Genomic DNA, 19,006 nt, shown 5'->3' with positions numbered 1-19,006 from the left:
GCTATAATTCACAAACTAATGATCCGACAGCTGTCAAATTTATACAAGCATCTTTTGAGGGTCATCAATATCGAAGTAATACAGCTGTTGAATAACGCCAGAACAGGACACAGACTCTAAAAAATCTAACCATTTGATTTTATCTAACCATTTGATATTTGATTTTTTGTTGTATAGTGTAGTGAGGTGCACTTAATAGAAAAACATTAGCGTCCTCTTAGATATATAGCTAGATTCAAGTAAATGTAAAGACAAATGGTAGGTTAGACCGCAACGACTATTCGCTATGTAATAAATAAACTAAAAAAATAACATATTGTTTTATTTTCTCTTTTTTTTTATTCGGTATTATATATCAATTAAACATGTTGGGTTATAGATTTGAAGATAAAATTGAACTAAATAATTATAATAGAAGTTTTAAGGGAAATTTTTAGTATAACTTGTGAAATCGAAATGAGTTATTTTATTTATTCTTCAAATATACGTACAAATTACAAGAACCGGCAACGTCGCTTGCCAGGCGTCTCAAGAATTAGACTCCCGTTCGAAACGTTACCCCCGTTCGTAATGGGTCGAAATAAGCCCGGCCGTCGGTAAATTCGCGACCATCATTTGACGGCCCTCATAAAAACGTCAACGTAACCGATTAAAATAATGTAAACGATAAAAAGATCCAAATAAATAAGTGATAACTGGTCCGTACATGAAATGCTACTTTAAATTGCCCAGTTGGATTATCGCCGTCGTCCAGTATCGACGATTTCGAGAAATGACAGTAGAGTAACGCCCGACGTTGTCGCTCTTCGCTGGAAGTAATTATTAAAAGGAATGTTTGATTTTTCGGATTTATCTTGTCGAGAAATGTTCCGAGTAAATTTGGCCAGATGCCCAGTTAGTAATCGAAAACAGTCCTTTTTATTTATTTTTGCATATGATTTTAAAGTATTTTTATTAACTAAAACTTCTTTACATTGTAGCCAAATTTCTATAAAAGTAAAGTTTTTGAATATTTTCAAAATACAATGGCAGTTTAACTTTTTAAATTTCTGACTCTTAATAACTGACTTTTTAAATTTCCCGCGCAGTAACTTTAAGTAAATAAAATGTTTTTAGCGAAAAACATATCTTTCATTCAAAATTTATGACTTATCAAATATGATTTTAAAAAGAAGAACCAAATTTTACTCATTTTACTTTAACAATTCTCTACAACGCTTATGGTCATAGTTGTAAATTACAATAAAATCACGGAAGAAAAATAATATACGCTGATGGTAGTCAGTCAATCAACCTATGAGAAATACATGGAAGATTAGTTAAAACTTTAATATTTATTTAACAATTATTTAAACCTTTGAAGTCGACAAAATAAATTCTGATAAACGCTTTTAATTATTTTTATGTTATCTAACAATTCTGAATACATTTTCAGGATTATTAACAGAGAGTTCAATATATAATCTATTCAAAGTTATTTTGTACATACGACATCTTAATTTGTGACGTCAGACCGTCGCAATGTTGCCGCATCAACTCTGAGTTTTAGTTCAGTTTGCCTTTGACATACAAAAAAATTCCAATCTAAATAAAATAATTGAACAAAAATGTTATCAAGTATAATTTATTTAATTTGTTTAAACTAGAGTTATTTATACAGTCACAATAGTTTATAGGTTAGACTTATGACCTCCTATCACTACTGATTTCAAAAATTTTGTTTAGGTCTGACAACCGGACGACTTTGACAGGCTCATTCTTTTACATATTCAAACTAATCAGACAACATTGTATCTCTTTTTAGTTAGAATAAAATGAGAAGGAAAATATTGTCTGATTCTAAAACGAATTTACAAATTGGGGCAGGCAATGCATTAAAAACTTGATGACGTATGTACAAAAAACATTCAATAGACTATACAAAAATTTAACATTTACAATAAATATAAATTTCTGACGAATGTATTTAAAATTGTAAAATAGTAGCCTAAAATAGTCATCTAGAATATATTATATGCATCATTAATAAGTAGTTGGACACCAAGTTCAACACAATGCGTTAGTTGTTCTATATTCAAAAATAATGTAGTTGCGTAAATGTATGACTGAATTAATTAATCCTCCATAAAAGTAATCATATATTTGGGAAGTATAATATAAAGCATTAGCTACAATAAAAATGGAAAATAAAGTTTTGTAAAAAAACAGTAGATGTTTATATATCAGTATAAAGCATTTGTCATCCTCAACAAATATATTGCAACAGTTCTCCATCTTACGGGTCATCATTGTAATAGATTTCTGGACAATTATTAGCACTCAATTAACATTTTCATGGATATAAATTGGTATTAACTTTATGGAAAATAATTTCTGTCATCCCTTAGAAAAGTATTTGGAAATTGTTTATATTCAGATGGTCTAAAAAGTTACAATAATAATATGTGTATTGTTTGACCTGTTTGGAGAAAATTAATTAATAAAACTCCATATTCGTCCATAAAAACGAATTCTAACACCTTCTTGAACATCAGAAAATATAGACAAAATCTGAATATGCATAAAATATATTTAATAACATTTATATTCACAACCAAATACGTTTTTGTTTCATTGTTCGCAGATGCCGTCTGCATTATGCAAACATACCACACCATTTTTTTAAAGAAATTGAATAAAATGTTGAGACCAAATCAATAATTTTGGTTATGTTTATGTAGTGACTTTTATTTCTAAAATATCATATGGACTAACTTAGTGAATCACCTGGCATAAGTAGGCATGGGATCAGTTCATTAATTAATAAATACAAAAAAATAATGGAAAACCTTAATAAAAATATATTGATTATTTACGATGTCCATTTGTTACAAATAAAAAATCAAAAATAAGTCACGAATTATCAAAAGTTCTAAGTTAATATTAGGAAAAATGTATCATATAGATTCAATTTCATGAAAAAATTATTTATTTATATATTATAGACCCATCAGTCTCCTGGACTATTTAGAGTCTGTTTACAGTTATACAATATACAACACATTTACATCAGTTAAAGTATACAATGTAATTACAAGCATAGAACACAAAGAACAATTGGTTGGAATTTAAAAACTAGAGTTAAATGTGTACATTTAAAAGTGTACATATTGCAAGATGACAAGTAAAATATGTAAAAGTATGCTACAGTAAAATGGTCGCACAACCCATGACAGTGATAAGGATATAAGATACAAAAAATGTAAACGAACCTGCATAATACTACATAGATGCACTCTATTATATTTCTATATTTCTACTAGTAGTCCTGTTACGGTTAAAAAATTAATCAGCTTCCTCCAGCCTAAGATATTTGTCCATTGTCCCTCCCAGGTTGACCAACCGTCTTTGCGAGTCCTATCTTCGGTATTGGATTAGTATATGTTTAATAGACAGTGAGGAACCATATTTGTCGCCCAGTAGTGAACCTTCTTCCCTTAATGAGAAACTCATGGATCAGTTTGTAATGACCAGTTCTAAGACGAGAAAATAAGCTTAAGTAGCTGCTGATCCACAGCTTGTTTTTTTCTGTTAAATCCCATCTGAGTTGATCTAGATTTCTAAGATTTTAATACAGTGGTGCTTGATATATCTACTCCAGAAGAAGAAAATTTTCGTAAATGATCCCTCTCTCTTCTTGGCTAAGTAATCCGCTCTTTCATTTTCAATGATCCCAAAATGGGAAGGGAGCCACATAAAGGTGATAGTTTCACCGCTCTTTTCCAATTTAGAGGTTAGTTCACGGATAAGCACTCCTAACAGGTGTTGAGGTAGATATAGTTGGAGGTACTTTAAGAAACTCATTGAAGCGGACGCGATAACTAATCGTTTCATAAAAACAGACAAATTAAATAAAACTTTTAGCACCTTAAACATGTTGGAACTTTTGTCTTGTTTCTCTTTGATAAATTAAAAATGTGTTATAAATTATGATCAAAATTAAAAAGTTTTTAAATAAAAAAAACATCGTCGAAATGAAATAGCCATAATAGCCAACTAAAAAAAAACAAGACAACATCATCAACGAATTTACGTATACTAAATATATGCTAAAGTATCCGTATCTGGCTCATTTGTCAAAGCTGATGGTCTCACAGCGGTGACAATATAACGTCGCGCACTCATCGATCAAATACTACAGAGATGGAGACAAAAAACCTGATACATAAAATTATAGATTACCTATCGAGGAAGTAGGAACGATCTAGTAAGCTTCGGTTTTTTTCCTGGTTCATCCTCTACCTGTAACGTTTGCCCAAGATATGGTAGCATCGGTTGACATTTTAAAAATACATTAACAATGTAACCGTAATGAGATAAGCGGTGATACAACAAGAAAAGGTGGACCTTGCGTTCTGGTAGCAAACGGTAGTCAACAGGTGTTGATATCTACAACGTGTGCTTTTAAATGGAGTCTAATTTAATTAGTTACATAATTAATAGTGATGATAATAAATGTCTGAGTGTTGTTAGACAATATTTGGCATCAGCTGATGCTGAATAACGCATAGGATAAGAAATTGTCAAAAAAAATGTCTGTTTGATACCTCATACAGTCTGACTACGTCCATTGTAGAAGTTATATTAATAGTTCAAAATATAACGGTCAGATGTCAGAATAAATATTGGTATTTTGAAAATGCATTAGCAATGCTTTTACATAAAATATTTTACATAAAATATTTTTCATCAAATATTTATATAAAATATTATATTAAAATATTTAGACATTTGTTTCTTTTCTTCTTATGTAAAAAATTGGAGGTATTTTTATTTGGTAAGTAAGTATTGAAAAGTAAGTTAAATTATCCAGAGACTAATATTGTGGTTTTTATAACACACATTCTGTATTTTTGACCTTATTTACCCATGTTTCTTGTACCATCACTTTTGTGCTTTGTACCAGTCGAATTAAATCGTTTGCTCACTAAATATTACATAAATCTTTATGAGTCTAACCTAGTCTTTCCAAATTGTTATAAAATTAAAATTACCATGCCTTAAATTAGTTTGGGTTTTATCCATTGAAGTGTTAACAGCAAATTTGGCTGTAATTATATTTTTGTCTGATTTTAATAACTCTTGCCTCTCACCCTTTCGTGATCTTTCATCTTCTAACGATAAAATTCTTGAATCGAGCCAAACTTCGTCATTTCTCGTTTAATTTTAATGTTATGGAAGAACCATATAATCAATTAGTTGTGATTTCGATGAGATATACTCACACGAAGGACATCAAGTTATATGTATCTGTACTTTTACTTTGCCTAAAATTAGAGTAAAAATTGTATGGATATGCACCTCGGTGGGATTTTATATCATATGTCTGTTCAGACTAAAAGTGTTATAATATATTTTTGATAATATTCACAACTAAATAATTTATCCATTACTGCCTACTGTTTATAATCAAAATATGAACAGTACGAGGACAAACAAAGTATAAACAATAAATTTATTAATCTTGCAAAGAAAATAGGCATTGTTGTTCTGTGGATTCTACGTCTCGATTGCTTGTAAATGGCAATGTCGCATAATTAGGCGGAAATTACCGAAGTTTACCGAATACCGGCTACAATTCTCCAAAAATAGCCACTACTAACAAACACTTCGACAACTGGGACCATCCAAAACAATTGCCATCAAAAATACTATAACATCTTTTATCCGTATCTTCAGAATGATAAATTCCAAAGATTTCTCACATATTTATATACAATATTCTACATAGTATATAATGATAATATAATGATATGCTTTTTAAGCGAATTTAATTTTGAGACGTCATACAGATCTATCGAACTTTGACCTTGAAAAGAATTGTACTGGGACCGCTATTCGCGGCCGCCATAATTAGTGAAAATATGAGGGACGATTAATTCGCCGAACGGCCGTCGAGGGACGTTTAATGTAACGCCGGTGTTGCTTTGAAATTAGCAACCGCAAACACGTGTTTAACGTTCGATATTCTATGTTTTCCTTATCTAGATATCCTGTACGCTCCGGCTGTTAAACGGCATTCCGGACGATTTGAACTTTGCCACGCGAACCTCTCGCCGGTTTTACACTCGACCCGCCCATTTCCTATTTGTCTTTATCGTCTCGCTTCGGACCGCGCCGGAATCGGACGAACACCCGCCCGATATTTACCGATCCAGGCCGACATTCCTTCCACGCAAAACTATGTCTAATCACGTAACTATTCGGACACATAACCTAAAAAATCACCCATAACATGCGACAGTAGTAGCAAATCAATAATGTCATGTCAAAGTGTTAAAAAATATCATAGGGGTAAAGAAAATAAAACATAAGTTACATTTGGCGTTATAGCAATATTTGGATGTGCTAATTATGAGAAATATGTGTATCCGCTCTCAGTATATTTTGTTTTTTTTTAAATACTAATTTGTAGATATTCGCAGAGTACTCTAAGTAAATATTAAATAAATTGTATTATTATTGTATGTCGTGTTTTACATTATATTTATTTTATTTATATTTACATTTAGAACCTATAACAATATAATATAACCGTGTTGTATTGCGTGTTGTATATACATTAATATAATCAAATAATAATTGGTGTATTTAAGTGAAGAGTAATTTACAATTAAAATATCAGTATATAACCTTAAACATTTCACTGTTTTAACATATTAATTTTAAACTATTAAACCGTATTTTCAATTGTTATTTAGTTTCTACCATACGAATACATTGGTTTGGTTTCTCATTCATTATTTCATTAATTAAATAAAATTAATATTTCAAACCAACGTTAATACTAAAGAATGGGTTATTTATAAGATTAAAATATTCGTACATGACTTTAAATGTTTGACTGTTGTAATAGATAAACTTAAAATTATTCATGCAGTAAAAGAATAAAAGCTTGTCAATTGGTATTTAATTTCTACTTTACTACTCATAAACTGTATTTCTGTTAAATACCATTGTTATTCAATATTTAACTACTATATGATCTACTATTTTACTCATTTTATTTGCACTTGTTCTGTAAACTTAATATTTAAAATAATATTGACATAAAAGAAGATACATTGACACGTTTTATTTAATGAACGTCAAAATATTATTTTGCAACGTTGTCGGATTTCCATTAAATTACCTGATTTGGAGGATTTTGTATTTAGTAATTATATTATTAGAATATTATTACAGTTATTGCAGTTTTTGAGAAAAAAGCTTTAAGATGTGATATAACAATATTGATATTTACAACGAATCTAAAATAACTAACACTTTATTACTTATTTCAGGTTCAAATCACTATACTGGACAAAAACGACAGCCCGCCATCTTTCAAAGATTCCCCGTTGCATTATGCCGTTTCGGAGGATTTCGGCCCAGGACAATCCTTCGCCACAATTAAGGCGGAAGATCCGGACACCATCGGTCATTTGGAGTACAGCATCCAGTCCGGAGATGATGGAAAATTTGCCCTTGATAAAGACACTGGAGTGTTAAGGCTGATGGATAGCTTAGACCGTGAGACCAAAGATGTTTATAAGTTGGTGGTTCGCTGTAACGATGGAAATCAGTATTCTGATACAACAGTTACGGTAGAGGTAAGTTTCTAGAATAGAAAATGGTTTTAATGTCATATAGGATCAAATTCGATTTATCTTTTTTACATATTAGCCATCATATTTAATTTATTTTTAGATGTTTCGTTTCTTATCATTACAAGTTTTCATTGCTAGCTAACAGCTAGTAAAAATTAGCATCATCAACGGAAAAACTTCTATTCTGAAAATAAATATTATATAAGAGAATTTTGAGTTATACGTTATAGGTCAATTTTCGGTAAAAGCATACGGTTTACAACTTATATGATATAGTTGCTGAATTGATTAGAATATCGTATAAATATTTATAACGTAAAAAACATAGCTGATGAAATTAGGAAATTTGAGAACCGAATAAAGCATTACTATAAAACGTCTGAGACATTATTTTTGTAAATAATGTATTATAGCTATCTATTATATTAACACTAATAAGCTATTTGTTTTTATCTAAATTGGCGACGGTTTTTCAAATTACAAAATACTTATTGTACGTTAAACATTTTGGGATTAACATCTATATAACTTTTAATGTACACCGAGTTTTACTAACTTTGCTGAACTAGATCAAATAATTTTACTTTCAATATCTTCTGACTAGACCGTCATTATTCAGAAACTGGAGAAAATCAACACTGATGTGCTGATGAAGCCTCTGTTCATGTCTTTGGGCATAGTCCTTGATAATGATTGATACATAATGGAATGTACCACGGAGCAACAACAATACTTCTTACCACCTTGTTTCGGAATCTGTATATGATATTTCTGTTGCTCGGACTGATGCAACCCCAGAGTTGAATACCATAAATCCTCACTTAATACTTGTTAATAAAGCAAAATCTTATTAAACACTAACAGTTCTGAATATCTATCCAATAACCAGTACATTTTACAGTTCTGAACATTTTTTCTTAACATGTGAATGAATCTTGAAGCAAATCTTCTGTGGAAGGAAGGATAAAGAAGAAAAGAAAAGAACTGGCATTGATATATAGGAAAATGTACTGGCTAATTAGTAAAAAATCACAATTATCACTACATAATAAATTGCTATTATATAAGCAAATACTGAAACCTATACGGACATAGGGAGTTCAATTATAGGGATGTTCTGCAAAGAGTAACATAAATAAAGTACAAATTTTTCAGAACAAAGTCCTGACAGGTATTGTGGGTGCACCCAAATACTATAGGTCTGATTACCTACATTGAGACCTTCAGATATCCACAGTCAGTCAAGAAATTAAGAGAATTGCAAGGGGACATGAGGAAAGACTCCATTTTCATACGAATATTGAAATATTGCAACTTTTGGATACCACCAGAACAGGACACAGACTCCAAAGAATCAAACCATCTGATCTTGTGTAGTGTTGTGTAGTGATGTGCATTTAATAAAAAATATAACAGTGACATGTTTAAACATTATTTCACCAGAGATTGAGATAGGGCCTATGGGTCCTCGTAGTTATATACCTAGATTTAAGTTATCATAAAGACAAATTGTAGGTTAGACGGAAACGACTAGTAACAATGTATTAATTAAATTAAAAAAAAATAGAAATAGAATCCAGCTAAAACTCTCAACGAGAAAGTATTTGAGATAGCATGATATGAATGAGGATGGAAAATGGTTACCATATGAAAGGACTGGAAAATCTATTGCAATCATTTCACCGTCGCTGTTGTAGAGTTTACTGTGATGTCTACAATAATTCCAAATGCAAGAAGTCAGGAAGTCCACATCGATATAGAAGCCAAATATTCATGGTCATAAAGTATTACTGGACCCAACAGGTGGTACATCTCTCATTTAATGATGGAGTATCTGCAAAATCAATTTATAGACATCACCATCGATTCATTACCCCGGACATCAGCTTCAAACCCACCAGATGCGCTGTCACCATATCTCACCGCCACATTTACTTCATAAAACGGTTTTTCGTGATTATGCCTCTTCGAGGAATTTGAAAATTAATTGCCTCTGATATCTAACTAAAATAATTGTATTTATCTAGCTAGTTTCGTTGCCGACGTCGCCCAAAGATATCGCTACACGCGGCCGTTAAATCAGTTATCTGTCCGAACGATAGAGCCGGCTTGGTAGCTTGATGCCACTGCCACCAAACGGCAACGAGTGGAAGGCCAACGACCCATAATTGTCGATCCTACACTCGATTATTTCCTACAGTTTCCGAGATATTTATTGGTGTCCCGCACCTATACCATTCGCGGCCCCGTCCGCCGATCTCAGCTCGCGATCCGGGCAACTTCTCCTCCAATTCCTGCAAAAACAACTCACCAGAATTGTAGGAAAAATCATTTTCATAGTTACTTTCTCAAAATATTTTTAAAAAATATATCGAAAACACCATAATTGGCAAAACTAAATTAATGAAATATTTTTAACAAAAAAAAATGAATCGACTTCAAAAATGAAATAAGGAGGGCATTAAAATGTAAAAAATAATCAAACTTAGATTTTTAACACAAAATACAATACAATAATTGTATACATTTTATACAGACACATCTGATTATTTTAGATAAAAAAATAGGTGAAAACATTGTATGTGCCTATGAAATTTGAGGGTTTCCTTCGATTTCCCCGGAGACATCCTCGAAAGTGCACTGTTTCGAATAAAAAAGTTCGTTAAAACATAATTGTTAAAAAATAAACTATGTTTTATTTCTCTTCTTGAGAAATATTTCTTTCGTCAGGGCCTGGCGCTCATCACACAACCCTTGTATATAATTACATATACTTTAAAAACACTTTATTATAATCTATTGATTTACTACAAGACATATACCACAACTGAATACTAAAATACGTTATAAAAACCATTATATACGAACTTCCACATCAATAAACATCAAAAAGAAAAATAATAGCTTCTGGTGTTTCGACTAAAATAAAAGTTTTTATGTAAAACCGATGTTTATTTTATCTAATGATCTCGATCATAAAAATAAATCTATAGTTTTTACCTCGTATTTTATAAAAACATTAATTTTGGACATGTAGATTCATACTGAGATAGAAAAATATCATAAATTTTCCTTAGATATCGATATAAAAGATTTTCTAACAGCAGAAGGAAATAAAATTAGTTTAAACAAAGGAATTTCTATATAAAACGGTAGTTATTATCTTTATATAATATTACATTTACTTCAGTTCATTATTTATTATCAGCAATAATAATTAGTTTATGTAGCAGTTTAAAACTTCAGCTCATTAATGTTACAGATAAAGAGAAGTTCATACCATACAATACCATCAATATAGTATAATAAAGTATCGATATATATATATATATATATATATATATATATATATATATATATATATATATATATATATATCGATACTTTATTATACACCGTATGTTCCTACAAACTTAAGTTTTTGTGGTCATCTATAATGAACCAAAACATTTTACTATATTTCTTTCTACCATTACATGTTATACTCCAATATTATAAAATTTCAATGATACTCAAACACTTATTATAGCATTTATTATGGCTTCATCATTAAGCCTTTTTTATTATCAACCATTCTTAAACCAATATTCATCCATAGATATCCACATTTAGAAATTAGCTCCTCACAGGTTATAAATAAAAATCAATGGTTTTCTGACATAAAAGTATAATGTTGACATGATATTTTCTCTAACCTGCACTCACACAACTCAAAAGATATTTCTAAAAGCGATATGGATTAAAGCGCGAACTGTTAGATTCTAACTGTTAGCTTTAACAATCATTAAGAAGCTGACACTCTGAAAAAATAACCCGTTTACTGTACCACAACTTCAACATAAATTTCCTCATAAAAAGCTAATATAAATATTATCAAGATGAGAAATTACCCATCTCTCTAGAAACACACCTATATCATTGTAATTCTGAAAAAGGACGGGAAATCAGCATCTTCCAATGCACGTTCAATTAGCTTCTTAAGCTCATTAAATCTTCGATTTGAAAAACATCATGCAAGGCGTACAATTTGAATTTTTAGCAAAACAGTAACCGATCCATCAAACTTTTTTTAACCGCACATTTCATAACAAGGAACTTATGAGTTTTTGGATCTCACCAAAACTTTTGACAAAGGTTGATGTCACGGTCTAGACCTCAAATCCTTTAACTGTGGTATAGCCAGTGATCTTGAAAACCTGATACATACATACTTGGAGAAACGATCATTCCAAATCCAATCGGTGGTTCATTTTTGAATTTTAAACAGTGAAATCCGAGTTTTAAGTGAGAAAAGCTGCTTCTTTCCAAGCTCTCGATCGTCATCGAAGCATTACATGTATTCTGATCATTTCTTATAAAAATGTACATATTGAGAAAAGTATTGAAGAATATGTTGACACAATATATGTTAATATAAAAGTTTTTTATCATTTTCTTGCAGATCGAGAATTCATTTCATTTTTTCCGAATCTTTCTTACAACATGTCGTTATCTTGTCGAAAGAGTGTCATATGTTTGGCTCATCAATCAATTTGTATTGATTCAACATTTAGCAAAGTAATCTTTCGGTATTTTTTACAACTAGTCGTTCAGTATGCCTATTTATACATAATATATTATAATAAATGCCACAATAAATATTTCAAGAATAAAAACGTTACGGCCTGTGACATCAACAAGAAGAATACATTCTTCAGTACAATCTCTTTTAAGTGAAATGAAAGTATTTGTATCACAAGTTACATCAGACATCATTAGGATAAAAAATAAAAGGTTAGCTTTAACCGGCACAAATATCAACAAGAAAAATAATACTGCATAACTAATGATTATTTTACTTAATGATTCTGATCAAAGATATCTTATAGATTATAGGTAAATTAAATATGTTATTTCCTTTATATGTATATATAATAATTAAAGGCAAAAATACGCTGTATAATTACATTAAAGGTTATTACAATCAACATCAAAATTATTGGTTTCCACAGCACGAAATATCAAGAAGAAAAATGATAGCTTCTCGGGTTTGAAATGAAATAAAAGCACTTATGTAAAACCAATGGTTCTTTTATCTAATGATCTCGATCATAAACGTAAATATTTACATTTTAACTCATTTATTATAATGAAACATTAGTTTTGGTCGGATACACATTAAAAGGAGATATATATGTATCATAACAATGAGAATAACCTTGCAACAGATGCTATTAGAATAAAATAACTTTTATGGCCTGGTGTGGCTCTACCGAGGAATATTAACACGAAAAATCATTAGTTCTTGTATTTTAAATAGAAATAAAGCTTTTGTATCACAAGTACTTCATTTAATGTGCGTTATTGTGTTTGCTTTTAATAATACAAAGCTTTTTATAATCATTGATGAACTATGAACAATGAAAATAAAAGTTTTTTTTTACTCTTTGTGATTCCACAATCTGCCCTATAGGCAATAAGTATTTCTTATGTCTATATTATATTTACATGGCATGCAGAAAATCACTTCATTAAGCGATCTTCTGTGTAAAATATTATCTTAATTAATTAGTCTTATTCTAAAGTTTATATATGTCCAGTAATCAGATCAAGTGATGTTAAACGTTTTAGTCTACGCACTTCACTATCACGTCACATATTTGTTGGGATGCACTGACACTCTTTCGAAATACTTCACAAAAACACGTTGAATTACACTCGTTATAGGTTCTAGAGTAATATCGCGTTGTATCACTTTATTTCAAATATAGCAACACTTTATTTTGGAACCGTTGAATGATGGATATATTAGATTTGCTAGCGGTACCCCATAGTTGGATGCCATATGATCAAATAGGCTTGAGTATAGACTCACGCAGCAACACCTTGTTATCTAATGATAACTTGGATTTGCGCCCAATGAGCCAATACATTTCATATAATTTTAGTCCTAGTTGTTTCCGTTTAGAGAGTATGTGCTTCTTCTAGGTTAGGCGTCGATCTAAGTGCATACCAAGATATTTTTTTAAATGTTTTCTATTTTTCCCATCAAGAAGCAGTGTAAAATTAAAACACGAAATTGTTTTTAATCCATTGTTACACAAGACCAAAAGGTTTCATTCTAATGAAGCTGTGTCATAGTTGGTGTTATGTTGTTTAGTGTTATCGTTAAATTTATAACACTTCGATATTGACATGAGAAAAGAGTCTCTCATCATGTCTCCTTGCGATTCTCTGGATTTCCATAGTAGTAGTCTGTAAATGATGGTATATCAGTCCTGTAGTATCTGGATGCGCTTACAATAGTTCTCAGGACGTTTTCTGGTAAACTTGTATTGAATTTGTACTATTTTATTGGAACATCCCCACAATTGAATTCCGTATGTCCATATATGTTTCAATACTTGCTTGTACACTAGAAATTTACTATGTACTGATAATTGTGATTTTGTTCAGATTAACCAATACATATTCCTATATTTGAACTCCAGTTCTTTCCCTTTCTTTTTACGTGTTCCTTCCCACGAAATTTTACATCAATATTCATTCCCAGATAATTAATTGGGATGTGACATCATCAAGCAGCATCTCTATAAGTTTCTAAATGTATTTGAAGGGCTTCGGCAGCAGATTTTTTTAAATCATACAACAAAAATAATGAATGTTAAAAATACAATTTTACATATTCCATAACAAAAGTGCGTTTAAGCTGAATAACTTTATATAGAAAATTGTCGAAATCATCGAATGTAATAGTAAGATAGCATTGTTTAACGGTTCCTTAAATAGAAACTATATTTCATCAATAGATATTGCTGTTTAAAAAGCATACAAGCACCTAATGATTGAAATATAAAGGACAATCCTTCTAATAAACTTTACTTTGCAAGCCATTGATCATAATGAAATATTAGTTCTGATGAACCACATATTAATAACGATGTTTTACGATGACAATCTGAGAAATAGGAAACAGTAGACATCGGCGATTTAGCTGCTTCATTCATACGAGAATCGTTTGTGTATATGCGCGATAATTTATCAACACTTAAGTTATTGTCATGGGTATAGTTACCAGTTTTTCAACTGTTCAAATATCAAACAGATATGCGGAAATGGAAAACAAGTCGCTAGAACTCCACCTACATTCAGGGGCGTGTATTTCAACGACTTTTATACAAAATCCTCTTAATTAAGCACTAATTATTCACTGATCGGTCATCAAGATGATATCGGCAACCGATACTAATCAGAACAGAACGACAATATTTTTTTTCTCTTAATGACCATTGTTCTCGAATTTAACACAAGACAGTTCACGGTCGAGTGGATTTTGTTAAATAAAATGTGTACGATGATCGATAGTCCGAATTTATCTGCAATAGTATGACATAGATATTTTCAAACCATTTGATCGAGCAAAAAAACAATGACATAACTTTATCCGTCCAATCCCAGCTAATATTTCATCATGATGAAAGACTTGAATGGTAAGAGGTCGTGTTCGTCATCAAGCTTATTAGATTGATCAATCATTTTGATATAATAATCTTTAAAATGTATTAATCGTGTAACTTAATATTGAAAGGATTTCTAAAGGGATATTCAGTTTATATAAGCGAAAATGTATCAGTCGTTTGCACAAAGTGAAGAACACTCAAAGTCATCTTTTCGTAAATTTTTTGTTATATTCTAGAATTTCCTTTTTAAACTTTTATATTTTTAACACAACTGGGTGGTCCTTTATATATAAAACGAGTTGAGGGGGTCGACGATGTCTTAATTTATTTCCGAGGGGTGAGGAGGGAGTCAAAGTTAAGACTGCACTTTAAGAAAGGGCGGGCATACCGAAACATACAAATTATTACACCTTTGTAGATAGAAAATAAACTTTCTCAAAAATCCTCTCTCCGTAAAATAAAAACTAAAACAAATCAAACATGTATTTTGTTTCCTTTAGATTCGTTCGATTACAAATAAATATTAAAATTATATTCAAATTTATCTTTTAACATCTAGTTCTTGTTTCCTTCCTTGTTCTGTTTCCTTGTCGAATTGTGGGCGTGACAATCCGAAGAAAAGCAACAAGCTTAATCTTACCAACAAATATACTGACTAGGACAAATTCAGATTAGTACTGTAGAAACAAATCAGTTTAAAACTAAGACTTAAAAGTATACATGGTCTTGAGCAACAAACCAAAAATATAATTGAACAAATTCGATCAGCTGCAAAAGATGCTGCCCAAATAGAAGAATATGGTACAGAACCAGAAATGTTGTAGGCAAAACTACCTTTAATAGAATTAGTAATCAGACGAATCAAAAGATCAAAGAATATAAACAGAATTGTTTTCAAAAGTATGTTAGTGAATTAAGCTCTCAAGCAGCAAAGATTATTCGCTATGGAATGCAACTTGAAGATTTAAAAGACCAATTATTCGAGTACCGCCAATTAAAATTGATCGAAATGAATGGGTTCGAGGCAACGATGAAAAAGCTGAATTGTTCGCATAATACTTAGCTAACATATTTCAACCTAGTAATATAGAAACTACAATGGATAGTTCTCCTGTTTATCAACCCGATGTAGATTTAAATCTAATTTCTCCATTGAAAGTGGCCACTGAAAGTGATAACGTCAATCCCTAAAAGGCACCTGGTATAGATGACACTTCACCAGGATTATTGAAAGAACTGCCACGAGAAGCAATCATCATGTTGACATATATATTTAATGCCTGTTTAAGGCTGAAGCATGTTCCGGAATGCTTTAAGGTGGCACAAAAAATTATGCTCAAAAAACCTGACTTGAATCTTCCAGGTCTATTTCGCTACTACCTGCAATATCAAAGATATTTGAGAAACTAATATTTAAACGTTTTAAAAATTTTGTGATAATACCAGATTTCCAGTTTGGTTTTCGAAATTACCATGCAACAATCGATAAAGTGCACAGAGTAACTGAGGCTATTGAAAGAGAGTTTGAGGAAAAGAAATACTGCCCTGCAATATTCCTGGATGTCTCACAAGCTTTTGATCGGGTTTAGCATTAGAGATTAATCTGTAAAATGAGCAAATTGTTACCGCGTAACTATTGTCAATTGCTGAAGTCATATTTATTCGGAAGGAAATTTAGAATACCGCACGAAATGCGCGCGATTAGCGTCTTAGGACCTCTCCTGGATCTGCTCTACACTACTGACATTCCAACAACAACAGAAACACTACTTGGAACCTTTGCTGATGACACAGTTATTATGGCAAAAGATATATCTCTGCCTAGGGCAATAGAAAAAGTGCAAGTGGCAGTTAACAAAATCTACAAATGGACGAAAGATTGGAAAATTCAACTTAGTAGCTCCAAATCTGTCTATGTTAATTCGCAATACGGCGAAATAATATAAACTTAATTATATCACTCAATGGATGCCCGATTCCTCAAGCAGAATCAGCTAAATACCTAGGAAACCATCTTGACGGTAGATTAAATTGGAAACATCACGTTAGAAATCAAAAATCAAAACACATTAGAAACAAAATAAAACAATTATACTGGTTAGACGGAAGATTCTCAACTTGATCTAAAATCAAAAAGGTTGATCTATAATACAATTATAAAGCTAATTTGGACCTATGGGGTGCAAATATGGGGTTGCACTAAAAATTCAAATCAACTAGTCATACAACGCTGTCAAAACAAGGTTCTTCAATTGATTACCAATGCCTATAGCTACGTAATCAACGAGGAACTGCACGATGACCTGGAAATCAAATGGATTTGCGAAGTTATCCAAGATTTCGCCTTGAAATACGAAAGAAAATTACTAAATCATACTAACGTGGAAGCAATACAACTGCTGGACAACGCGCAGGATATCAGAAGATTGATGCGAACCAAACCATTCGAACTTAAGTAAAGGGTATACCTTTAGTGTAAACTATAGCTATAAGTTACTATAATTTTATAACTGAGGAATACATATTGATGTATATTTTATCTCGCACTCTTAATAATAACTCTCGCAATAAGTCTTGCTTATGAGTTAATCGAAGTACATAAGAAAAGTAGTAATAAATTAGTTGTATATAAAAATTGTACCAAGCGTATCTAATAATCGAATATATATCAAAAGATATTATAAAATTTATAATAATGGATTATTATAAATATCTGTTAAGATGTTAGTATTAATTTTCTTTCCATGCATTCTGACCAAAACATCATATACGTCCTGAACGATTACGCACGTATCTATGCACACAAATCTTTCATACTCTACCATATGATATTCTACATTTACTCTATAACATATTTACTACTACTATTATTGAATACACTCACCTCATCGTTGTTTCCACTCTCATCACCCTGTCATGGAAATTATCAGCATAGAATCCTAATCCCATATCCCGAAAGTTTCTTTCAATCACTGTCTTTCTGTATTTATATTCCAATCAATAACTAAACTGTTAATTTTAATTTATCTAAATCTTGTTCACAATTCCACTATTTGTCAACTTCTTTTTATGTGTATCTGATGAAGTCCATCCAAACTAAATGTATTATTGTAAACAATGCTTCTTTCAACCAAATCCAAACAGTTCATGCTTAGCATATCCTTCCCGACCTGCATGTCCATTGTTATAATTCTTTGCCACAATCCACATCAATTCAATTGGATTAAATATGCAGTGATAGGGAGGAAGACATAATTCAAGTTATTTAATAGTTGATTTTCAAACCAAAGCCGATATATGTTACGGTTCATTTATTCATGTTAGCCTTCTTGAACTTTAAAAATTATAATCAAATGTTATTATATCTTTTAATTTTTCCATCGACTTTCTTTATCTTTATATTTTTTTTATTAGCGCCTTGCCAAGGGTGACCCAATGTTAAATAACAAATCTGTACATTAATTAAATGCTTTTAAAAATGTTTTTTTTTTCTATGTGATCCGTGTCTTTCGGAATACCATTATAGTGAAAAAATCTATAAAAACCTTAATTAGCATCAATAATTATGCTTCAATAGTGTATTTTAGATATTTTTATCATTGTAAGATTTATTAGCACTGAAAAGAACGGCGCTGAAATATAGTTGAAATAAAAACAACAATACACAGATTTGTTTTCCTAATTTTGAAAAAGGCCCAAGGTTCATTATTGGAGCGGACTTATGTTAAACATAGAGCTTGGTTTCACGATTAATATAAACATCTGCAAGAGGAAACAATTTACTCACAGCAACAGAACAGAATGGCACTGAACATTTCTGGTTCTGTAGACAAAACAATATTTAATAGAATTAGTAATCAGACAAAGTCCGATATAGCTGTAAATCTGATATCTCCAATAGAAGTTGATACAGAAATAACACAGAATAAAAAGCTCAAT

At 31.0% G+C, this 19,006-nt stretch overlaps 1 protein-coding gene across 3 annotated transcripts in view; it reads left to right on the top strand.

Annotated features, from left to right (window-relative positions):
• The window catches only part of ft (cadherin-related tumor suppressor fat), a 356,891-nt gene that overhangs the window by 209,236 nt on the left and 128,649 nt on the right, over positions 1-19,006 (top strand). For all 3 annotated transcript variants that reach the window (XM_076396624.1, XM_076396623.1, XM_076396625.1), the window contains exon 2: positions 7,323-7,631. In XM_076396624.1, coding sequence (XP_076252739.1) covers positions 7,323-7,631 — 309 coding nt within the window. The remainder of the gene's footprint in view (positions 1-7,322; positions 7,632-19,006) is intronic.

The sequence above is a fragment of the Rhynchophorus ferrugineus genome, unplaced genomic scaffold (genome assembly GCF_030347505.1).
Source record: "Rhynchophorus ferrugineus isolate W39M unplaced genomic scaffold, kcgeb_rfMv2 rfM2, whole genome shotgun sequence".
NCBI classification, from domain to species: domain Eukaryota; kingdom Metazoa; phylum Arthropoda; class Insecta; order Coleoptera; family Curculionidae; genus Rhynchophorus; species Rhynchophorus ferrugineus.
The sequence above is the reverse complement of the archived record's forward strand: the minus strand, read 5'-3'. Positions and strand labels throughout refer to the sequence as shown.